Source organism: Danio rerio, chromosome 6 (assembly GCF_049306965.1).
Source record: "Danio rerio strain Tuebingen ecotype United States chromosome 6, GRCz12tu, whole genome shotgun sequence".
NCBI classification, from domain to species: domain Eukaryota; kingdom Metazoa; phylum Chordata; class Actinopteri; order Cypriniformes; family Danionidae; genus Danio; species Danio rerio.
Genome location: NC_133181.1, coordinates 46,000,001 through 46,026,354, shown reverse-complemented (window position 1 = coordinate 46,026,354; position 26,354 = coordinate 46,000,001). Strand labels below are relative to the sequence as shown.

General features: G+C 36.4%; 1 protein-coding gene and 1 long non-coding RNA gene across 9 annotated transcripts in view; one reads left to right on the top strand and one right to left on the bottom strand.

Annotated features, from left to right (window-relative positions):
- Nucleotides 1-19,579, bottom strand: part of LOC141386340 (uncharacterized) — a 106,620-nt gene extending 87,041 nt beyond the window's left edge. Inside the window, exons 1-4 of one of the 3 annotated variants that reach the window (XR_012408164.1) lie at nucleotides 19,522-19,579; nucleotides 19,362-19,435; nucleotides 16,299-16,382; nucleotides 10,905-12,345 (exon numbers count right to left, since the gene is read on the bottom strand). This is a non-coding gene — a long non-coding RNA (uncharacterized lncRNA). Of the gene's footprint in view, nucleotides 1-10,904; nucleotides 12,346-13,767; nucleotides 15,914-16,298; nucleotides 16,383-19,361; nucleotides 19,436-19,521 lie in introns of those variants that run through there. The other 2 variants (XR_012408166.1, XR_012408165.1) reach the window with 2 other exon arrangements.
- Nucleotides 19,580-19,612: 33 nt separating this feature from the next.
- Nucleotides 19,613-26,354, top strand: part of mdfic2 (MyoD family inhibitor domain containing 2) — a 35,765-nt gene continuing 29,023 nt past the window's right edge. For 2 of the 6 annotated variants that reach the window (XM_073952469.1, XM_073952467.1), the window contains exons 1-3: nucleotides 19,613-19,807; nucleotides 19,908-19,980; nucleotides 23,351-23,527. In XM_073952469.1, the coding sequence (XP_073808570.1) occupies nucleotides 19,805-19,807; nucleotides 19,908-19,980; nucleotides 23,351-23,527 (253 nt within the window). In that variant the 5' untranslated portion in view covers nucleotides 19,613-19,804. 6 annotated transcript variants of the gene reach the window in all.

The following is a 26,354-nucleotide window of genomic DNA, read 5'->3' as shown; positions in this document are numbered from 1 at the left end:
ATAATATTATAAAGAATATCATGAATTACATTTTTTTAAGTACAATTTGACATTCAAACCACTGCAGAAATGTTCTAAACAACAGGACCATATTATATAGGCCTAGAGTTCAGATACATTTCTTAATAAATAACCTCCTATAAATAAAAACAATATCAATATACAAAAATACAAAATGAAAACATATGCTATATATATTTTTATTTTCACAAGCTTTGGAAACATAAATTCTGCTTTTAAATAATAGGTCACCCACAGTATAGCTTTTGACATGAACCACAGCTGCGTTCAAAATGACGTAAATGTTTTTCAAGTGCACTGTGAAGGGAGCGCAATTGTCAATATGAAGATCGCTAAAACTGAACTGTAAAACTACTTTGAAAGCAAATTACACCTAAGAGAGATGACTTTAATGTTTTTTTTAATCATTCCAAGTTTAAATGTTGGATTGTTCTAAATTATTAGTTATAGGAGGGATGACTGGCAATAGAACACAGCCTGGAGCGATGCTTTTAACTACTGCTCTAAAGCTGTAGTTGAAAACATACAACGTAAAAAGTTTGCGACATAGTTTGCGAAAGCTGGATGGAACGACAAATTTGGAAAACGCCAAATCAATGAACTGTTTGTTATGACAAAACTTGAGACCTTTGTTGTCTAACGATGGAAACGCACCCCTGGTTATCAAGACTTACATTAAATTTGTATTTTTACAAAGTTTTAATAAGTGAATTTAAAGGAGCAGTTTTTTATGATTTTATTTTAGTTCTCACAAGATTAATAAAAAGGAATAAATCAAACAATTTCCTTAAATGACATCTCTCTTTCTGTGCATCAGACTTGGGTTGCAAACAGCTACAAATTGCAGCGAGGTATTGGTCGTGGCCTCGTTTCCTTGACATAAGTGTAAATACAGAACAGGTTAATTCCCTACGAGCGCCGTGTGTTTGTGTGTGTTTGTATTTCAGAGCAGAGAGACTTTGACATGTTTCCTTGCTCAAGGTCAGAACAGCACTGCTCTCCAGCCACTGATGGACGCACGTGGTCCCACCAGAGTGCGTTTGCTTGTGTGCGTGTTCACCCCAGAACATCTGTTCACCACCAGCCCTGACCGCTCTGATCTGACACCACCCTCGGCTTGATCGTACCACCCAATTCCCTCTCCGGGGCCAGATGGCGGCCTGCTCCCTCCTTCATACCCCTCTTTCCCTTTCTCTCCCCTACTGGAGCCGCTTCTGCAATAGCCACCCGCCCCACAGGTATCGCCCCAGGCTTGGGCCCTGCCACTCACTGTTGACCAGCCTCTGGTGGCTTCACTGGTCCCTCCTGTCAAAAGACAAATTGTTCGACAGCCTGAGCTTTTATGAATTCAGCCCTGAGGTCTAGGGCTTGGGAAAATAGGTTAAGGAAAATCCTTGGCCCGAGCTCTGCAACTTTGAGTCAGAAGTCGAGGTTTTCGAGAAAGTTTGAGTTTAGACAGGTAGAAGTCAACAACGGAAGCTGGAGGCAATTTGATTTGGTTACTCAATTGCAGTTTGCAAAAGGCTGAACGTACAGTAAGGACAGTGAGTAGCTATCAAAGCAATGAAATCCATGTATACATGTGCTTTTAGCAGCTTCCTGTAGTTGGGGAAATACATCATGAAGGGAAATCTTAAAAACAGGAATTTAGTTGGCTATTTGCATGATTTATTTGCATTTTTTAGCAACCAATTTAGTATGAATTTTGCAAATTAAGTTAACAGCCAGAAATGGATGCAAATTTCATAAAAGATCCAGGAACAACTCATCATAGAGGCCTCTTTAAAAAGATTGAAGTGGATTTGATTAGATACACTATGTGGTATATAATTATAATGCTCTTCTACATCACTGGATCAATTACTGTCAGGATCAATAGACAAAAGAGCAGTCCTATTTTTGGACAGGTAAAAAGATGCACAGATAAGATAGTGTAAACCCAGGGTGGATTAACATGACACCAATTTGAACTAAAAATGACATTTTTATACTAATTTGTGGTATTGTGTCAACTAAACAGAATTGTGATATTGTGAAAGCAATGACATAATATCCATTATATCTTTAGTTTACAGACATGCACGACAGCCAAATAAACAATGTAAGACACATTTATTCATTTTCCTTCAGCTTAGTCCCTTTAAGCCTGGTTTACACTTCTGCGTCAAGTGACCGGCGTAACCCACGGTGCATGCAACGCGTGTAGCTGTGCATTTATACTTCTGCACGCTGTCTCTGTTGGTCTGCATTAACACCTCCGAAACGCTAGTTGGTAGTGAGGTGTTTATGTGTCACTGTATTGAGTTTCTTCGCTGGAATTTTGTTTTTTCTGAACGCTTCCTGAATGTACAAGTGGCTCAAACTCGCTCATTTTCAGGCAGGAACCGGTGGACGTGCAACAACTTTAACTATGAGGTAAACACAAAACAAAACTTTGCATCCTGAGATCCTTCACGGAACTCCACAGTTGTAAACAATCGCTCCATCGGGCTCGCGCGGCTCTCGGCCCCGCCCAGACTCGTTAGCACTACCAAGCCCAAGCCAACCAATCACAGAGCTTGCGCTACGCGTCGGTGCGACGTGTAGTTACATTTTTTGAGAGGTGCACGTCAGCTACGCCGATGGCCATGCTTTGCGTCGACGTGTAGGCTGCGCCGTAGCATACACATGCGCCTGACGCAGAAGTATAAATCAGCCTTTATTCATCAGGGGTCGCCACAGCAGAATAAACCACCAACGTATCAAGCATATGTTTTCCGCAGCGGATGCCCTTTCGGATGCAACCCAGTACTAGGAAACACCCATACACATTCATTCACACAAATACACTTTGGCCAATTTAGTTCATTCAATTCACCAATAGCACATGTCTTTGGACTGTAGAGGAAACTGGAGCACCTGAAGGAAACCCAACAAACAAAGGGAGAACATGCAAACTCCATACAGAAATGGCAACTGGCCCAGCTGGGACTCGAACCAGTGACTTTCTTGCTGTTAGGCAACAGTGTTAACCACTGAGCCAACGTGCTGCCCACACTACAGGACCATATTTGAGCATAGTGTGTCATCGCCTTCTGACACGGTGTGTATCATACAGCGTTTATGTGAACATTGAGGATTTTGACAATGTTTCTATCTGTATGTGAGCCGTTAGACTTTTCAAAAATGCAAAGAAAAGAACATTTACATTTGTAGTAGACCAATTGCATGTAAAAGAACACTTAAACACTAAAACTGACAGAACTGTTTAATGAATTTGCCCAATTACTAGAGAAGAACAAGCCTACAACTTAAATAAAACTTAAAGTTCATCTAAAAGAAAAAATGAAACCATGATTTAGGCCCAATCCCAACTCTACCCCTTAGATGTTCCCCTCACCCCTACCCTTCGTTTTTTGCGTTCACATGAAGGGGTAAGGGTGTCCCAATTCTCTTTAGCTTGAAGGCATAGGGCTAACACCCCATCCACACAGAGCGTCAGAGTCAATGCTTCCCATTCACTTTGAATGGGTGACGTCAGGTGTTGCCGAACTGCATTGTGGATCTGTCGGTGCCGCTTCAGAGGCGTTGCTCGCTGCAGAAGTTGGGACTTGCGCAACTTTTCAAGCGCCGACGGAAGTGTCAGCCAATCAGATCACTGTGTGTAAATACACCAGCTCAGACAGTGGCCTATTGCTGACTAATTTCATTGGCTGACGCTGCTATAACGATCGCGTCAGCCCCAACATCAGACAAGCCCTCTGTCAGCGTTGAGGCTGAAGCAGCGTGTGAATGGGGTGTAAGGGGAAGGACTAGACACCCCTTCAAATAGAGATTTTTTAGGACCACACTCGAAACCAAGAGGTAAGAAAATGTCCCAGAATACACTAGCCACAACGGCAGGAAACCTGTAGGTAAGCAGATCCACAAGTAAGTATTTTTTTTGTCATTATTACAAATTTCTACAACAAACAAGCAAATGTTTTAATACATTCATAATAGCGTTCATGTTTTAACATCATGCTTTAAAAAAAAACGCTTAAATAAAAATACCACAGCATTCTGTCACTCGATGACACTTGAATCTCCTGTGAGAAAAGTCTAGTGGCTGGGAATGGGCTTTTTACAGTGTTTGCTATATTGTTACTGTTGTTTTTTGTGTGTTTACATAGATGAATATGCCCACTGTGTGAATGCGCAGTACAGTTACGATCTTATTGCCACATTAGATTGTTATGATAACATACAGTAATATATGCCTGAAATTTCCTGAAGATAAATACCAAAAATAACACAACTGGAATAACTACAGTACAGCAGTCGCCATCGTCTGATCTCATTTGAAGCAAGAGATTGCGATGACAGATGCAGGTGTTGTAGTGCTGTCCTAATTCTTAGGAGTAAATGTTGAAGGGGTAGGGGTACAAAACTAGAATTGAGATCGAGCTTTACTCATGATGCCGGACATATACATAGTGCATGTGCCATTGAGTTGAAAACGGTTCATCGTTCAAGTACAAAGGATGAATGCACTAAACCTTAAACTTGCTTTGAACTGTTTAAGAGAAACACCTGCCTGTTCTCATTGAAAAGCTTGAAAGAGACAATTATTTTCGCAATAAATATAGTTGGATTCAAATGAAAGAAGATAGTTATATACCCAAGAGATAACATTTGAAGCGCCTAGTAAATCATGGCCTAGTTTTGATTTTGGGTGAATTACTGTAAATAATACAGTTTATACTATGGAGGGTTTTTATTGTCACAATTTTGTCAGTTTGTCAGTTATGTGGCCAGTACGAAGATACTCTGATGTAAACAACAGCTTAAATTGCATAGCAATCTTTTACTGAATGCATTTTCTGGTAAGCTGCTAAATCATGGAGATATACTTATAAAGTGTAATATTATGACAAACTAAATTTAATATAGCCTCTCTTTTGCTCGATTTGTTAAGCACTTGTATGTCTTTATTATTCTAAATAATTTTTTTTGTGTGTGTGTGTGTGTGTGTGCGTGTGTGTGTGTGTGTGTGTGTGTGTGTGTGTGTGTGTGTGTGTGTGTGTTAACTAATTAGTTCAGGCCAAAACATGACAATAATTGATCTTTCTTAGAAGAAGTAATCAGCAAAATATGCAAGTTTCATTTGGTTCAGTGGCATTGTTTACATTCTGCTCTCCAATATGGCCGACTAATGACATGTTGTGGAAACACTCTATAGATTATATCACAAAATTTACATTCAACAATAAAAATCAGCATACTGCTAACAACAGCATCGTTTGATCATTATTCATTGTCAGAGTCTCAGTTCATGGTTTAAAGATCTTGCCATCTACAACAGGAAACGACTCTTGAATCATCGATTGCAAGTGAACATTTAGACGCACCCGCAGGGAGAAAGTCTGATTTCTGTTGTAAATTCCAGATTGCACTAATTAAAACCTTTCTTCATTGTATAAAGGAAGGCACACACTTCTTAAACACTTACATACCCAATAACTCACAAAATTTCTTCCTGACCTGAGCTTTCAGGTATGTGGTCAAGCCGCCAAATCCACGCTAAATACTTTAGTTCAGCGATTTCAACAGCTGAGTAACCCAAACACACTCAGTTCCTATACAAACAGCCCGTGCGCTGGGTGCTTTTCAACGTGTAGCCAACAGCACATGAAAAACAGGGAATTTTTTATACAATGCCCTCCTTCAAATGCTCTGGTAACCACAGATGAGGCAAAAAAAGAGGAGATCATTAAGTGGCCACAATATGAATCTTTTTAATTACTCATCCCTGCCTCAGTCATTAATGAGAGGGGGAGCCTCTGATAATCCGTGTGATTAGACAATAGGCATCTCTCATTCAATTATTGACCACTGGCTCTGTTAGTGCTCCGATATCTTGCTTTGCTTGCTAAGACCATAGGACTATTTAATCTGTAGGGACTATGTTTCTTTATTTCAACTACAACAACAACTGTTCACTGTGTGGACATATGAAATAAATAGATTATGTTATACGAGACAACTATATCATTGCACTTTATACAATGCAAGTTAAAATGAGGGAATAACCTAGCATTTGAATTTATCCTAGCAGAAGTAAAAATGGTTTTAAGTATACAGTCAAGCCTGAAATCATTCATATGCCTGGCAAATTCTGACTGCCACTTTTTGTTCAAAGGTAAATAGAAGTGGAGAAATATTTTCCCAGTCAAAAAAATGATAATTCTGGTTAAATAAAATTAACCTCAAGTCCTAATTTGCCAGGGGTAGGAATAATTGCTGTGCTTGATTTATTGTGAAAGGGCTGCACAGCATATCGTTTCACCATCGATATCGCAATGTGATCATTTACAGTAGTCACATCGCAGGATATGCAATGTTTATAATTTAGCATTTTCATGTGTTTATGAGGCCTGTGGCTGTACAATGATTTTTAAAGCATTCAGGTATAGTAAATAATACAATTTGTAACTAATAGCAATTACTTAATTTAATTATTTTTATGTTTATTATTCAATTACTGTATCTGAATACGGTTACATTTGAAGAACAATAAAGCATTGTTTATGTCAATTGTATCTTTGTTTTAATTGTATTTATATATGCTTGTAGATTGTTAATTATATTTTATGCAGATACACTTCTTTACAGAACCATCCCAAACAGTCTAAAATTAGGGCTGGGTGATTTGGCCTAAAATCAAAATCTCAATTAATTGAACATTTTTAACTTGATTACGATTAATGAACTGTAGCCTCAGCCTTTACCTGTAGCCTCAGCCTTTAACAAAACGGGGTCATGTGACACATGGGGAAAGTAACTGAAAAAATCTTCCAGGAAAAATTTGATTGATTATAGGTTCTAAATGTCGATTTCGATTACTTTTTGATTAATCGCCCAGCCATCTTAAATCACTAATTATTTACAAATAGAGATATTCAAGTCACTCAAGAAATTGTATTCATATCGCAGAATAACAAAAAATCACAAAGTTAAATTTTTTCTCCAATATTTTGCAGCCCTATTGCGAAACACAGAACAATAAACCTTAAGATTTGAAAATGAACACTGATCAAAATTCGACTACGCAATCAGATACCTCATAGTTACAAGTGTTAAACTGTGTAACGCATGTAAAAGACAGAAAAATGCGAAGAATCTCAATGGGCAGTTGAATAAACACTGAACTTTGAATGTTTAAATTGGGAATGAACTCAAAATTAGCTCTTCTTACTTTTATATGTATAGTAGTGCTTGTTAGAAACAATGTATCTGTGCAGTTAACTATTTTGTAAAGACTTCACTTCTGGTCACATGGAAGGTCGTTTGAGAGGGGCTACTAGTGCGGGTTTCATTTCTGCTGTCTTCATCCATTTGTCATTTTATTAACAACGGCCAAATTTCAACAATCCAATCAGTTCCCATAGGAGGAAAATCAAGCACCACCCTACTTTTTTGTTTTTTATTAATTCAGGACAAGTGGTAGTGCATCACGATAGAGGAAAAAAGGACAATCTTAACCTCCCTTACATAGAGCTTTAAGACAGTTTCGTCTGCATTGACCAAACCTCTTATCAGAAGAAAACCCAGACTAAGCTCATGTTGTGTGGACAAAGCTCTGATCCAAAGTTCACTTTAGAGACGAAACTACTTTAATTTATTTAGGTCTGATGTAAAACACCATATGCATCATCAAGCTGTTGAAAGACAGAACCCATAGTGTGTAAAGAAGTCAGGTTAAGGAGGAAGTTTCATGGTTTGATGGATTTTTTTTATGTTTGGCCATTTTTACAGCTATACTGTAGCTTTACAGCTAGAATTTAGTGCTCATTAAATTGTTTCCTAATTTTGATCTCCACTGAATATCATGAAATACAGTACCAATCACAGCTATGATACAACATGATACAACCCATTTTCATAAAGCAAATTAAATAATTTTCTAATTCAACTCAAAAGCATTGATCATTCCATTGGCAAAGCAGCACTGGTGTTAATTAACCCTACTTACTAAATCCGCACCTCCAGCTACTGTCATTTTCATAACTATTCCCAAATATGTCACTTTTAATTGCTTCACAATTAATTCACTCAAATGAATATTTCCCTGACACAAAAAATCAAATTAACAGCTTTTTCCACATAAATACAAGATAAAAACACTCATGTTCCCCTGGAAGTCAATGTGGCATGAAAATTATTTCAGTGTGTCTCAGCAGAGAGAAATGTTTTTTTAAAAATGAAAGCTTACCCTTGAGACATATTTAGGTCTATAATACATAATATGGCTTTTTTAGTTTAAAAAGATCATTACAAGACTCTGGGCCCTTGAGGACGTGTGTTTGGATATAACTCAGTTTTTTACCAATCTTTGTTATTAATGTTTATTTATTTGTTTGCTGTACATTAGAACTGAATTTAGAAATAGTTTTGAAAAAAATCTTTGCGCTAAACGAAACAAAATTAAATATGTAGGCTAATGGATGTCTTCAGTGGAGTGTGTTCAACACTGTTTCCTTACTCCACAAAAGTAAAGGAGTAAAGTAAAGAGTAAAAGTACAGTAAAAAATAAGAGGCCGAATGGAGGAGGCTCATTCTTTATTCTCGCTGCAGATGGTCTGTTTAACTGTTTTCTTTCTGGTGAAGTGTTCAGTTTTTCCATTCAGTTTTTCCACTTACAAAGTCGTCATGTAAATAACAAATTCTAAAGGGAATAGGGGATGAGACTATGATTGGTTTAATATAAATTATGCTCAAAACACACCCATAACTCATTAAGGGAATAAGCACAACTCTGTTAGACCATGAGCCGTGGCGCAAACCATATATTTATTTTGCCCTTAAAATAACAAGAGTGGATTCGGACACACCCTTAAAGCTTTTGCGCCCTGAGCTTTAGACTTTGCGCCTTGATCGTTAAAATAGAGCCCTTAAAGTTACACAGTTTTCTTTTAGCGTACACTCAAAAAAAGAATTTTGCTGCTTGTTCAAACTTCTTATTTAAAAAGAGCTGGAATAAACACAATTCTTGAGATTTGTTTGGGACAACTAAAGTGTTTTGTGCTCAGTACAATTATATTTGTTAAGTTAACTCAATTTGTGTTGGGATGACACGAATACTATGTGTAAAACCATGCATTTTTTAGTATTTACAGTTTTGTTTATTTTTTGCTCTAGAACAACAGGAGATCATTTTAGTTGTACACTCTCAAAGCACTGCTTTAAGGACAACATATAGTGCAACGTCTCGTTCACTACAAAACCAATGAGCTATTTTTGCAAACACAAAAAGTCTTTTTACAGGGAAACAGTGTGCAAGAAAAAATGCATGTAAAAAAGGTCTCATTAATTGTGGTCATTACTGCTTGAAATCTATTGATTTTAACAACGCAATAGGCTCAAATAATGTATCTAGTAAAAGCTATTCTCCCTGCCTCGGAGCACAGCGTAATCAACAGATTGTTAGACATGCATTTTCTGGGCCTATGACAATGGCTGATATATGGGGTCGATGAGAGTGTTCCTAATCCATCCATTGCTGCAATTTATTAACTTATTATAATTGTATACACAAACATTGCAGTGATTTAGGTGACACGGTGGAAGGATGAAATCCGTTTATATTAAAAGGGGTGCTCACCCCTGAAACACAGCGCTGGCAACACCTTTCAACGGCTGCTTTTAACAACATGGTTATTGTTTTATTGATCAGGATTTTATTACATAGTTGACACCCGTGTTATGTGTTAATCGAACGGCGTATAATTTTCTGACACATATTTTACGAGATTATGACCGCAATTAATTTAATAACTATTATTTTTTCCCGCACATTTCTGTCTGAGCGTGGTTTGTGGCAGAGTGGACCGTTTGTCTTGCGGGTATTGTCAGTCATGTGCTTGCTCTCTCGGCATGACCTGAGCGAAGGCGACGGAAATGGCCGACGGTGACGGTCCACCGATTCACCTCCACTTCTCCATTCTACCATCCTTTTGTTCCGGGGAGTGATATCACTATTAGTAGGGGCCATTCATTGACGTATAATTCCACCGCTCTACACTTAAATGTTCCCTTTTTATGGGAAAATTATACGACGACAAAAGCTTTGCTGCTATACTTTGGTGATGTGACATTTTTCAGCGAAGGACGAGTTAACCTATAGAATAAAGGAAGAAGAAAATGTGTCACAAGAGCAAAAAGTAGCATCAATAATATTAATTACAGCGCTTTCCTCGCACCTGTGCTGCAGTTATTGAAAATGTCTGTTCGGGAAAGCATTGGTTGTGAGAAATAAGGACTGTATTCTCTCAAAACGAGACAAAATCAGCTTGTGCTCCCGTGTACATTTGCTGAAGGTAGCAAAAAATCTGAATCGGATCTATTTATTAATTTGTTCATCTCATCCTCCATAATTGAAAGATCTTATTAGCCCAGATAATAAAGGCTTGGATTCACTCTCACCTGAACATACAGACGGCACTCTGCGGACTTCATACACTTTAGTGGCCTTGTCAGCAAATGTATTATTTGGCAGAGCGCAAAAGGTAAGAACTTGCCGGTTTGTCAAACTCATTTTCTGTCTTTTTGAAATCTTCACAGTGAATATGTTCTGCAATAATCAGCTTCAAGACCTTGAGTGCCCAAAGGTCCTTTGAACAACTGTGGAATAATTGTTCGTCGCAGGTATTTGAAGTTCAAATTGCTTAATAATCATAAAGTGAAAGTCAAAATATGTGGCAAAGACTTAAAGTCAGAGTCCAAGTACTTAAAATGTACCATTAGCCATATTAATCACTGTACAAAATGAGTTATAGTTATATTTCTGCCAAACTTCGGTCAAAATCTCAAAATTAAATCTACAAAATGATAAAAATGAAATACACATAACACAACCCATATTTCTAAAAGTTATTTATTAATCATTATTATCTGAACAACAACAGCTTAACTAAATATTATATCGAGTCAACTTAATTTTGATAGCCGATTCGTATTTTTAGCACTTTACATAATAGAGATTATTAAGCCCCTTTATCTCTTTAAGTCTTATTATTGACCTCAAACCAGTTCATTGTTGTTTCTAATTCTGTTGATACATTATAAGCGCATAACAAGCGCAAGTGCCATCAAACTGATGTTGTTATTGAATATTAAGTGTCATCTATGCCGCAGTTTTATTTAGTACGCTTCACCTGCCTTTTTTGTCTTTCTTCAACAGTTTCTTCAACAATGTTCTTCAACATTTTGGTGAATTTCATACTAGCATTGTAACATTTTAGACTCCATTTAATACAATTTGATTTAATATTTAACCCAAATATCCAGAAAGGTTTGCCTGGCCCCTGCATTTGTAAAATGACATTTCTTCAAGGGTGTGTTTACACTTGTAGTTTGGTTGTCCTATAGTTTGTTTGGTCCAGATCAAAAATAAATAAATAAATAAATTTTTGCATATTAGTTCTGGTTTACTTAGCATTCATACTCTTAAGATTAAACCAGAAGACACACATGATATATATGTTGCGGTGAAACTATGGAGCCAGATCATTCTAAAAAAAAAAAAATTACAAAATAAAATTAATCCACAACACAATTCACATTTACAAAATCTAATTCTTAAATTTAAAACACAATTCAAAAATACACAAATCCAATTTGTAAGTTCAAAACACGATTCAAAAATACATAAATCCAATTTGTAAGTTCAAAACACGATTAAAAATACACAAATCCAATTTGTAAGTTCAAAACGCGATTCAAAAATACACAAATCCAATTCGTAAGTTCAAACCACGATTCAAAAATGCACAAATCCAATTCGCAGATTCAAAACATGATTCAAAAACACACAAATTCAATTTGTAAATTAAAAACACGATTCAAAAATACACAAATCCAATTTGTAAATTAAAAACCCAAAATTAAATTCAGATCACCATTAAAAATTACACAAATCCATTTCGTACATTAAAAACGATTCATATACACAAAAATCTAATTTGTAAGTTCAAGACGTGGTTCAAACATACCCAAATCGATATTGAAAATAAAAAACACAATTCAAACATACACAAATAAAATTTATTTAGCAAACATATTAATGATTTTTACTTGTAAATTCACAAATTGGGGTGAAGCAGAGGCGCAGTAGGTAGTGCTGTTGCCTCACAGCAAGAAGGTTTCTGGGTCGCTGGTTCGAGCCTGCGTGGGTTTTATCCGGGTGCTCCGGTTTCCCCCACAGTCCAAAGACATGTAGTACAGGAGAATTGGGTAAGGTAAATTGTCCTTAGTGTATGAGTGTGGATGTTTCCCAGAGATGGGTTGCGGCTGGAAGGGCATCTGCTGTGTAAAAAAACTTGCTGGATTAATAAAGGGACTAAGCCGACAAGAAAATGAATGAATGAATTCACAAATTGTGTGTTGTATTCATGAAGTGTGTTTTGAATGTATTGATTTAGATTTTTTTATGTGAATTTGCTGTGCATGTGTGAATTTTATTTCATAAATGTATTAATTTTGAGACTGATCTAGCTTCATATGGAACTTACCAAATATTCAAAACTTGGGCTGAATGCACACTAGCTTATGAAATGTGTAACAGGATTAAAACAGTTCCAGGAATTTCCCTGTCACACAGATAAACGAAGATCTGCTCCGAATAAATGTATTTTTGACATCTGTATTGAACTTTAATGGGCAAAAATGCAACTATGGCAAGAAAAAACACATTTGCTTAAACGTTCAGTCCTGCTTAGGGACTTTTTGTTTTTGGTTTGTTTAGATGTCTTTGGTCCATGTTGGGTGCATATAATAATTATACAACACCAGAAATCAACTAGAAACAGTCCCAGATTCATTTTTCAACAGACTTTGTACACTTATTTGGTGAGTAACAAGATTCAAATAGCAGGATTCACACTTTTTCAAGTGAAAAGCACTAATAGAGAAATCGCATCAGTGTTTGTTTTAATTTAACCACACCTGCCAAGTGTGAACACACCCCTGTTCTCAAATCAGTTTGAACATTTGACAACAAGCGAGCAGTTGGTCACACCGCGCTGTTAAAATCATTTAATGAACAATTTGGTGCGCACACGCCACCATTAAAAGCACATTCGAGCACAACAGTCCAAGGTAAGACATCAAACAGACCCAGGAACACAATAAAACGCTTACTGTTGGAACACGCCAATCAATGAATACCAGCTGTTGTGGACGTTTACATCGCACTAGAGGGTCTTTTACACTGTTTTGTATTTACGGTACTTGCTCTACCTTGAGCGATGAGTATTTGAGACGTATCACATTAAAAGATACAGATGGATATGCTTCAGATTTGTCCCAATTAACCTTGTAATAAGATGTATCAAAGGCCTTATTAATGATGGTAATGAGAGAGATGAATTGACAGTGTATAAAAACAGAGCTGTATGAAGATAAGCCTGCAGCACTAGTAGACGGAGGGAGACCAGACTCGTGGAAATGTAGGACAAAAGACATCCTTACCAGCAAGGACACACACACATGGAGGGAGAGAGAGAAAATACAAGGCTAGCATTGTGTTACCCTTGACTCTTAAAGTATATATGAATCAAGGAGCTTATTATCAGGTTGACACCATAAGAGAGTTGTTCCCTCCTCAGCACTACTCAGGGCTCACCTCATAATGTGCCTGCGCTTAAACCCAATCATAATCCGTCTTGCGCAATAACAACAAGACAATACTTTATTGAGAATGTCTGATGTCATATCATAATTACAAAAAAGAAAAAGCCAGATCCAATTAGTTTTTTCCAACTTCATAAACACAAAATCTTTTCGTGTCACACAATTTCTGAAACATCTCACTCAAAATGCAAAACTACCTTGCAAATCTCAAAAACCGTAAGCTATTTTTCAGTCTTGAACTGTTTTTAGTTGCATAAAACACTTTATTGAAAACACTACACACAAAAACTCCACACACACACAATTGTGCTCTTTACAGTATTCTGGAGAATATACTTTTGCTTTACAATTTTTTTTACCTTTTATATACATTATGTTTATGATTTTGTTGTATGCTACTGTATACAACAGAAATGTGTGGCCTAATATATTTTGTTTGTTTCTGCATGTCATTGCATACAGCGTACCTGTTACTCCTCTCAGCACATTACCACTACTGTAAAACATTGTATTGAAATGTAGCCTAAAGAGCAAAGAGCTTTAGTTTTAGAACAGCAGTGTTTACTTTCATTCATTTTCTTTCGACTAGTACCTTTATTAATCTGGGGTTCGCCACAGCGGAATGAACCGCCAACTTATCCAGCATATGTTTTAAGCAGCGGGTGCTCTTCCAGCTGCAACACATCAGCGGGAAACATCCATACACACCCATTCACACACATACACTACAGACAATAAAGCTAATATACATTTTACTAGCATATTCTTCATTTATTCATTCATTTTCCTTCGTCTTAGTCTTTATTTTAAAGGTCACCACTGTGGAATGAACCGCCAACTATTTCCATCATTTGTCTTACGCAGTGGATGACCTTCCAGCTGTAACCCAGTACTGAGAAACACCCACACACACTCCTTCACACACACATACACTCATACACTATGGACAATTTAGTTCATCCAATTCACCTATAGCGCATGTCTTTGGACTGTGGGGAACACCAGAGCACCTGGTGGAAACCCACATCAAAATGGGGAGAACATGCAAACTCCACACAGAAATACCAACTGGCCCAGCCAGGTCTCGAACCAGTGACCTTCTTGCTGTGAGGCGACAGAACTAATCACTGTGTCGCCCATATTCTTTAAAATTACTTTTGTGAATTATTTTGAATGCAGCCCCCAAAATGGGGTATTGCCCCACATAAATATGGAAGATATGGATTATGGAAGTCCAATAATATAAAAATAAATTCAAAAAGACAAATGTGACTACTAAATGTCTAAGCAGGCTCCTAAAATATGCACCTCACACCGGAATATCTATACTGGAAATATCCTTTTAGTGCCAAGACAATATTGCCAGAAATATCAATAATTCAAAAATATTCATCAAAGATGATCATTTTGACTTTGACATCTAATTAAATAAAAAACAGAGTGTCAAATAGTCTGCCGTCAACCAATGTGGGGCTATCAGTTAATAGAAAAAAAATCTATTTAGTCATTTACTGGGTTGAATAACTTCAAGGGTTTTCCGGGCCCCTCTTGGATCACCCTGGGAATTCCCAAGTGAAGCCATCGCCTTAGGAAACCTTCACTTTCTTTGTTTGAGAGAGAATCCCCAACAGATTTAAGTCATATACTGTTTAACTTCACCAAATCCAATTTCCTCCTTTTCTCATATTCCTGCGATATTTTGCAGTATTGTGAGGCCATTTATCTGTAGTCTTAATTGGAAATTCTGATATCTATTTTGACTGTCCTTGGGAGGGATATTTCTTTGTCATTTTCACTGGAATAAGCTGGCGTGATGGCCTGGTCACGCAGCTGTCCTCAAACATTTGATAGAAGCTGACAAAAGCGAATAATGCAAGGGAGATTTATTGGCATTATTAGGGGCCTAATGACATCATAACCTTGTTTTGAAATTGAGCAATTATCTGCATTAGATACAACTGTCGGGAACAATGGAAACTCACAGCTGAAGTGTGTGTGATATCATTTTACATTAGTTCAAATATTTCTCTTAATATGCAGAGGCAAGTGCTTGGTATGCTATGGTATAGCCGAACGACAAAAACAAAAACAATCAACATTTTGTCATTTCGTGATGCAAGTTTTGCAGAAATAACATACTTTAGCTTAAAAATTCTTTATTTTACTCCAATTAATCCATGAGATTCTTAACTACAAGTCCATCAAAGTCATTCACTTTCAGCTCATCCATCATCACGTAAATCTGTATATGGGGGATGGGATGCTATATTTATCATTCAATTTAAAGCAGCAAGGTTTTTCTCCTTTTATACAAATGAATTAATCTATTTTTGTCATTACGCATAATGTATTTCATTACTGGAGGATAAAAGAGAGGTTAACTCATAAATAATTTAGAGGAAGGGAATCTGGTTGCGGTATAATTAATTATCAACTGGATTTAGATTATGACTCAGTGGAAGATCATTTTATCTGTCTTTGTCTCAAGGTAAGAGGCCAATATTAGCCCGGCAAGCTATATTCCGACTTGTCTAACATTTCATAAAATTAAAATGTATATTGATCCATATGAAAATATATGGATTGGATGTTTTCCTCATGACATAGAGATTAAATACAGCACTTACCACTTCACTTGGTTTTTGGCAAGGCATTTGGTAAAGTCCACTGGATCAAGGCTTCATATATTTTCAGTTAGCAGGCCACTTATTCTGTAAAAATATGCACACAAAACAAATGCAAATTACATATTATTACCCGTTTGTTTAGCGCACATTAATCTGAAACTGTTTTCAACAGCAAAAAAAGCATTTTGTATGCATTTCAGCTGTTCAGATTTTGAAAGCTTTCAAGATGTCATGCATGTGCATATTATAATACCTGTTCTGTCTATTCAGAAGCCACTATGTACAGTGTGTGTCCATAGTGTTTCTTTACAAAGTGACTAAATATAGTTGTTTTTGTTTTATACCTATGCAGGTGAAGCATTGATTAGAGTTTTTAGGGTGGTTATTTATGGTCCGCTGAATGTGATTTGAATGTAAGTTTCCCTTTAATATGTGATGAATGAACTGTGAGGAGAAAAATGCCACTTTTATTATTCCTTTTAACACACTGACTGTTTAGTTTTAGGCTAAGGAAAACTAAAACTAGAGTCAACACATCATGCATACTCTTATAAAAGAGGTAAAATAGATCCCTTTTAAGTAAGCAACAGCAAGTGATTATAGATTATGCAAATCACAAAAGTCACCAAAAATCTAACTAAACACAAAAAAGTCTTTCCCCAAAAAATCTGTCTTTCATCTAGCAGTTCTAGTGGTGTAAAGTAGAGATTTACAAATACACATATTTTTGTTAATGAACTTGTTTTTCAGAAATTTACTAATAATTATTCATTCATTTATTCATTTTCTTGTCAGCTTAGTCCCTTTATTAATCCGGGGTTGCCACAGCGGAATGAACTGCCAACTTATCCAGCAAGTTTTTACGCAGCGGATGCCCTTTCAGCCACAATCCATCTTTGGGAAACATCCACACACACACATTCACACACATACACTACGGACAATTTAGCCTTCCTTATACACCTGTACCGCATGTCTCTGGACTGTGGGGGAAACCGGAGCACCCGGAGAAAACCCACGCGAAGGCAGGGAGAACATGCAAACTCCACACAGAAACGCCAACTGAGCTGAGGTTCTAACCAGCGACGCAGCGACCTGCGCCACTGCCTCGCCTACTAATAATTAATTGTTTTTAAATAATGTTATCTTTAAAATAATGTAAATTGCACCTAATTTATTTCAGGTTGAAGTGTGTCAATTTTTCGTAGGTGTGTTAGGAGTTGGCTTGTTAGCATCTATCATACTGGACTTTATTTTTATTTTTTTTAAAGTAACCATCTGAAAGAGGGCCCTTAAATAAACATTTTCCCTACGATGAACATGCATTTAGTTTAATCTGTATCCAGTCTGTTGTTTTCGGCATGCAATATTCCTCCAGCGGGTGCTTTTCACACTTAAGCAGCACTCACTGTTGCAGAATCTGGCACAGCCCACTGCCACAAACATTCCCACATCTTAATTTTTCAATTAGCGGGCCCCTTGTTCTCTAAGCATATGCAAACACAGCAGGGTCCCCTTTAAAATGCAACTCTAATCTGCAGGCTAGTTAGAGTAAATTGGCAGGCTTGTAAACCTTGAGAAATCTGAATAGAGCTCATTATCAGTTTATCTCTGTTGACTGGCTTTTATATGAGAATCATGTGTGAAAACTGAACTAAGATGGTTTTGTGGGAACAGGTAGAGACAGTGCAGACATGTTTGTGTGCAGTAGAAAAAAAACTTTACCGCAGTTATGCTGCAGGCTACAGCATACGGTTCAGAATAAAAGTTTTTTTCCTTGCAAAGTAGATTCATAATTGGGTGTTTCTTCAACTTCTGACACTTTTATGTCTCTAGGGTGGATTTTTATTAACACTTAAAACTTTTTTACTTTTGTTATATCCAATCACATTCAAAACTGTCTTGAAAAGTTTTTACCATGCATTGATTCATTAGTTTTCCAATACCTTTCATGCACAGATTTGATATAACTTTCAGTGAAAAGGCTTTTAGTCATACAGGATGAAAATCTATAATAAATGTATTCTAAAAACAGGCAAACGATTACAGTGTAAACAAACAGTCAAAACTTTTTAAATGTATGCTGTAGGGGAGAGATGCACAAATTAAGGCCTATGGTAACCTTTGATTTGGCCCACCAACCAATCAGATGGGCACAAATAATGGGGAAGGTTGGGCTGAAAATCCCTCAAACAGAAATCGTAATTTCTAATTTAACACAGCCTTTTCTTTTTGTTTGTTTGTTTGTTTGTTTGTTTGTTTGTTTGTTAAATTGCTGAGCTACAAAAAAAAGCAAAAATTAAATGTTTCAATTAAATGTTGTGAATTAATCAAATATTTTAAAGGGTCATGAAACCCTAAAACAGAATTATTTTAGATGTTGACATATAAATATGTTACACGTTGCTAAAAACACTATTAGGACACATATATTTCAAATTATATTTCAAAAAAATATATTATAAAATGTAAAAACATATACATATATATATATATATATATATATATATATATATATATATATATATATATATATATATGTTATATATATATATAAAACATATAAATATATACATATATATATATATATATATATATATATATATATATATATATATATATATATATATATATATATATAGTTTTTTTTTTAATTATTATTCAAATAGGAATTTATCATGGCAACTTTGGTATATTTAGCCCCCAAATCTCTAAATCCGCCCTTGGCTATATTTTATAGTGCCAAATAAATAAGCAAAGTATTTAATAATAAATTTTTTTTTTTATTAATCTTAAAGTAAGACCAAGTATGATATCTTATTGTAGCTAAACAAAATGTAATTCCCACCGTCATCATTTCCATGGCAGATTTAGGTCTAATTTTTTTATTTTTTGCAGATGGTGGAAATTAAATTGAGGTGGCGTTGAGAGAAATAAAACACACAAAACATGGGTGAGTGGCATGTGAGTCCTTTGTGAAGCACTTGTGTCTGCTTTTAAACACAGAAGACCAGTGATACTGTGTTTTAAGGGTTTATTTTCACAGAGGCAAAATGAGGTTACCTGAAGTTGAAGCAACACTTGTGTGAGGGGGAAAAGTGCGACATCTTGAAGAAGCAGCAGCATCTAATATGCATCTGAAGACGTGTTTGAACATGGATAATGAGATCTAGCGCTAAAGTAATCATTTTTGAATGACAAACATTAGAAAACGCATCGTTACCTTGACTTGTGTTGTCAAACGCAATAACCGTCACGACGTCATCGGGTGTGTCAGACACGTCAGTCAAAGCTGGAGCTCTCTTTAAACCAGCAGTGACGACTAGCGGGAGTCTGAGAGAAACAAAACGCTTCCCGTCGCTGTGAAGACAGTCCTTTTTACATTTCAATAACTTTGTTAACATTTCCCTGCATATAGTCGGTTTATTTGTGTTTTGCTGAGGCGTGTTGCGTTGCTCAAAACTCGAATGTGATGCATTCATACTGTCGTCAGTAAGCTTATATCAATGGTAAGTTTTCTTATGTAGTTTTAGCAGTGTGTTTAATAAATCGGTTTATTAATACCCTGACATGATATCTGTTTTGATATTTAATATAACTGTAAGACAGATGGCCGGACAAAAGTCGGAAATCGAGCTTGATTTGATCCAAACTGGAGAGAGAAGCTGTTTGGTAAAAGCTGGTAAGTTAAATATGTACAATAAAATGCTCGCACATTAGTTTTGAAAACATTTGTTGTGCAACAATTAGTTACAGTATGATGCATGAAAACAATGCGTTTTTTCTCACTCATTTTGATATGGTTATTGATTAAAGGACGCCACGGTGCATTAGCTTTCACAGTTGTCAGAAATAGGTGAATTCTTCCTGTCCCCCATAATGGATGTGCTTTTATCCCTTTTCCCTATAAATATCCCTTTCCTTGCCCAGTAAATCCTTCCAAAACTTAAACTGTTTTATTTTTGATGGTATAGCTACTCTTTAAAAAGAGGAGATTGGGGCTAGTTGTCACCTTCTTTTACACACTTCATAGAAGGTCCCTATACATTTATTTATTAGAAAGATGATATTAGAGATTATATCATGCATAAAATGGCTTGTGTGTGAAATCTATGCTGTGAGCAGCTGATAATGGTACACCTGAGAATCTGCTCATTTTGAAGCTGCTCTTTAAATCCTGTGACTGTTGTCAAAGAGCATGCACTCTCATAATAAAACGCGAAAGATTAATCTTCTGCATCTGTCATAAAACACCTTCACTTTGCAAAGCGACAACACAGTGAAGACAAACCACAGAACTTTCTGGAGAAACAATTCTTTATCCTCTTTTCTAAATTATTCAATCTGAAGGAGAGAGAGAGGGAGAGCGAAAAAAGACCAATACAGCCCAAAGCCATTTTCATTTGTCTTTCTCCTTCTCTTTTTTATTTTGGACTAACAATGCAGATTCCTCTACGGAAAATATGTCCCGTGTGTTAATTAATCATAAGACATTAAATGTTAAATAAAAGAGAGAAAAGCACATTAAATAATTCATTTGGGATAGGTGGAAGAAAAAATAAACAAGGTAGGGCAGCCAAAGCAATGATTCATTAATAGTTTGCATTCAGATCTGGCAGATTCATTATTGAATGATTTCTGGGCTTTCTTTGAGACCGGTGAGAGCAGAGGAACACATCTCAGCATGTTTTCTAGACAGGTCTCGATAAACATTGCTTCAGGATGAAAGACGTTTGGAAATGAGGACTGACATGGTGGATAAGAGAATGTTGATTGTTTTGCATATAGTGAAGGATTTGTTACTGACATAGATGTTTAGTGTATTTAAAGTTGGTGTATTTTAGCTTTGCAAAAATTACACATTCTCCTTTTTTCAGAGATGAATATAAAGGCACTTTCAAAGCAATGCTAAACCCTTTTGTGGGACTTTTGAGTGCCGTAACATGGAAATGTCTATGCAGAATTGTGGTAATGTAGATTTTTAATGTTGCACTCTTTACTGTCCCCGTTTGATTGAAGCTGTGTGAATTCAATACAGTTACAATTTTCATTACAGTTTAAGTCAATGGGGAAACTCCTAAAAGTGCACCATAAAATTCCCCCATACAACACTGACACTAAATTCAGAATTCATAGATGACAGGAAAACATAATTTATGTTAGGGTTGGGTTGATAGATGATGCCATCGTCCATCGCCGATGGCCGATAGACATCACGATGCTGAGCCGGCATTGCAATCCGCTCACATTGCAGCAGGAACCCGCTCCCAAAAAATACACATTTAGGCCTGTTTACTCTAATATGACTTACTTTTTAAATGGTATTTTAGAGCAAAAACAATCCACGTCCACATTTCATCTAGCATTTCTGAAAAGATCTCCATCCACATTATACTGCTGAAAACACACATCATGTGACCACACACACATGTGCTGCAGCATATGCACACGTCTGAGCTCCAGACAGTCAGCAGGTACTTTGAGCACAAAACCCCAGAGAGCAGTGCATGTCGGACAGTTTTTCAAGGTTTATATACTACTCGATTGCGTCTCACTATAGTTGTTAAACATATACTTTAGTTGATCTCTCTCGTTTGAATCTATCAGGTAACATATCACAGCATGAGTAAACTGCTTCAATCTTTCGCTTTTACACTTTTACTTAGTAATTCTAGTGGAAACCTCTAATACTGTTAGTTGGTTGCTGTTGGTTGTGCACCTTTTTTACCAACCAAGTTGGTTGACGCCATTATAACGGCACAGATCATTCTGCCTATTCATACATGAGTCCCGCGGAAAAAGTGATTGACAGGTGCTAATTTGTGCCTTATCTTTATTTATTTATAATTTGGTTATGGGTAAAACAAAGACCATGCAGGTCAGGTAGTTGAAACGGTGGACAACAAATAATTAATTATTCATAAATAATTAATTCTCCGCAGCCTACGACGACAATGCCATCGTCCATAACAATGCGTTACATTAGACTTCGTACTATGCCAAATCGGTCGACATTCCCCAACCCTAATTTATGTCTGAAAAATCTTATTTTGAAAGCAATGTCACCACAATAATTATTTGGACATTCTGCTATGACATTTAGGTAAACCATAAAAGTTTAAAGTAATGACAGAATTGAAAATTTTAGATAAACTGTTGATTTTATGAAAACTAACACTAAACTAAATGAAGAGACACTTTTATATAGTCTTAATTATTAAAGCAGCACAAAACAACCATGTGCTGCATAATCTAATCTAATCTAATATAATATAATATAATATATGAGCAATATCACACGAGTTGCAGTGCAATATGGCTGTATATCGGCACTGGTGGGAGGCGTGTGTTGGCACGAATCCGCAGACCAAGTTCCTTAGTGTCCCACCAGTGATGATTTGCAGCCATATTGCAATGCTACGAACGTTATATTGCGTTTATACAACAGTTTGATTGCATAATCATGCATATAAAAGAAGATCAAACACAGAGAGTCTAAAAATTATTTTGTATGAGGAACTACTTTCTTTTGCCATTCATTCACATCTTCAGCAGAAGCCGTTGTTACTTCACAAACGTCACTTTAGAGCTAGTATTTGAATGATTTTGTAGCGTAATGTCTAAAGTGATGACAAAACAGGTGATTTTGCTGCCATTTTAAGATTATAGAGCTGAACAGCATGAAATGCCATCAGTCCACAGAGATTTCCCCGTATTTTTCTTTTGCAATCTGGAGATCACAAAAAGCCGAAAAAGCCAAAGCAACACAATCACTACCAGATTACTGTTGTGTTTGTGATATTATAATATAATATAATATAATATAATATAATATAATATAATATAATATAATATAATATAATATAATATAATATAATATAATATATTCTCCAGTTTACTTTCTGTTGATGAAACAGTAGAAGATGACACTATCAAAGCCAAGATTGTGGGTTCGATTCCAAGTGAAAGCAAGAACTAGTACAAAAATGTGTACATTCAATACAGTGAAAATTGCTTTGGAGAGAGTGACAAAGACGCCTCTTCTTTTGCAGTAACAGAGGTGTCCAGCACAGCACCTGGGAGACTCTCGCCCATTCCTGAGCTGGATCCCTGGGAGAGAGAAGCAGACACGGGCTCTACAGAACTGACTTACTCCTTATGCTCAGTGGACAGGTACAGCAGCGCCTCCTCCTCCAGCAGCTCTCTGTCTGAGTCCCAGGAGAGAGAAGGTGAGTCACGCATCATCACACCTGGCTTTGCAGAATGGCCAGCTTTCTTTCTCCCAGACCACTATAGTGCCCTAAAGTGCTCTAATGAATAATAATTACACCATCAACTGCCACCACGAATTGTCTGGGATTAAAATTTCAACTCCTAATTTTCTCTCAAACGAGCGGTGGTTTTATACACTGTCTTGTTTAAAAAAAATCCTTTGATTCTTTTATGAATTTATGTGTTGCCACAAGCACATAATTATGCATTTTTAAATTGTGAATTATTAAAACGTATCTATAATTTAAAATGAAAACGAAGGAAAAGCATGCGATTTTAAAGCTGTCTACATCAGTTGAATAACTGAATTAAGCAGCACATTCGATTAAACTTACATATAGAGATGAATTATTTAAATCGTGCGCTGAGAACTCTTGTGCGTGACTATTATGATTCAATATGAAATTAATTAGAACAATATATTTTCCCTCATTCAGCCGGCAGGTTCAGATGAGTTAAGGTGCAGTCATTATGTCGCAGTGTCGAGCTTTACACATGCGTTGCAGTGCTTTTCCTGGTATAATATTTAGAGGTTAATCTAATTCTCTCTCTTACTGTATGCTCAGAGGCAAGGATATTTTGTCCCGCATTATGCTGAAATCTACTTAAAGGCTTGAAAGCCCCATTTGAAGCTTGCTTTATTATAGTTTTTACATAAGACCCTGGGCTGTGTGGAAACATCTCTTCAAAACAGACCATCACATTAAGTTGACTGTGCTGAAATCCTCCTAATTTCGTAAGTCTGTGTCATTCCCCTGTTTATTTAATCACGTAGAAGTGCCTGTTTCTCTCCAGCAGAGCACAGATGATTTTCTAGGGGAAGAAACACCTATACAGACAGATGATAATTGATTACATCTACACGCAGCTCTATTCCGTCTTTCTTTGGAAGGAAAAGGTGATTCAGTAAATTATGCATGTGTACAGAAGTGCCCAGCGAGAGCTGGGAGGCTTTTAAACTGTTGTATACAAGAGGTGCAGGCAGACTTCAGGTCATTAAGGGCCTTTAAGTGTCTATCCCCATCAGCTGAAATCCCAAGGTAAGAGTTTTCAGAGGCATTTAGGGTCTATAACATGTGTAACACACTGTGGGCTTTTTAAGCTATGCCATGTCATTCTGAGCATTTGTAACATTTCTTTTTGTGGCATATGTGGCGGTAACAGTATCTCTATGTGACACTGACAGATGTGATCGTTTCAGTTAGGTTCTAAATGAATGCATACTATAATGAGCTGTGGCATATTATAATGTACTGTATGTGTAAAGGAGGGATAAAGCCTGCATGTTAATAAGGAAACTTTTACAAACTATTCAGCAACATATATACAGGGGTCATACGGTCATGGAAAACCTGGAAAAGTCATGGAATTTTGACATGGCACTTTCCAGGCCTGGAAAAGTTTTGGAAAAACAGAAAAACCCACAAGGTTTTGGAAAATTGTGGATGTTACATTTAGTCATTTAGCAGACATTTTTGTCCAAATTGACTTAAGCTGCGGTCACACTACAGCTTGTGCTTGCAAAACTCTGCCGTAGAGTGCTGCGAAAAGGGGCGGAGTTAAGCAATATGATTAGACATTAATAAAAGTGAGCGATTGCTCCATATTTTAAATGTCTTATTTTAAAGTGTCTTCTATTTGTCTCACGCAATCACCTGATGTGATTTAGCAGGTATGAATTTACCAAGCTTGAACTTTCGAATGCAGTGAAACTTGTCGCACGTTCTTGCGTTTTTGGTCTGCCGCATTCGCATGCCTATAAATAAAAGTCTATGGAGCAAAAAGTGCAGTGTGATCGCGGCTTTATAATAGAAGTTGTTTTACCTACTATTACTAGTTTAACAAACTATTAAGATTATCTAAAATTTATGACAAATATCTGTAAATTGTAATGGAGGTTAGTTGTTTTTACTTCTTTTCTTTTTTTGGCCTAAAACATGCTCTCACATTATTAGTGCACTGTAAGCATCATCTATTTTACATAGATAAAAAAATTTATTGAAACAATTGCATGTTTTATGATATGCTGTAATAAATGTAAACGTTTCTTATGGTTTACCACGTATATGTAGACATTACAGGAAACATTGGGTCATGAAAATTGACTTGAAAGTCCTGGAAAAGTTATGGAAGTTTTGTAGTAAAATCTGTATGAACCCTGTATATACAGTAATAATCTTAGCTTTGCTAGAGACTCCACATGCAGTGTTTTAGTACTGTACCCCACAGCTGTTTAAGGCTGTTTCTTCAAACATGTACACTCTGGCCTTGTGGAGATTTAGAAGATTAACTCACTTACCACATTTATCTCACTGATTTTTTTTTTCACTAACAGTGTGCAAAAACAGACATCTCAGAACAATTATGCATCTCCGATTATGCATTTTGTCTTGATGACATGCATAGATAGAAATGTCAGCAGTGCAAATGTCATGTGAAGTTAGTGGAAGTTTTTAACCAATCCCAATTTTATTGTTAGCATTTTGTGCATTTTAAAAACCCAATTAAAGAAAAGCTTTCTTTTTCCATTATCAAAATACATCTCTGCATGAAACCATCGGAACTTCATGTATTTATCTGCGTGTATTTGAAGAAACACCTTCAAAAACAATTTGACACATTTTATTTTATTAGATTGGTTTGAACATTGTTTTCATCTGTTTATTTAGATTTGAGGACATACAGTATAGCTAGTATCTGTACCTATTTCCTGTATATGTAAATGTCACAGTTTTAAGTTAATAACCTCCTAGTTGTAATTAAATGAGAAATGCAAATGAACCC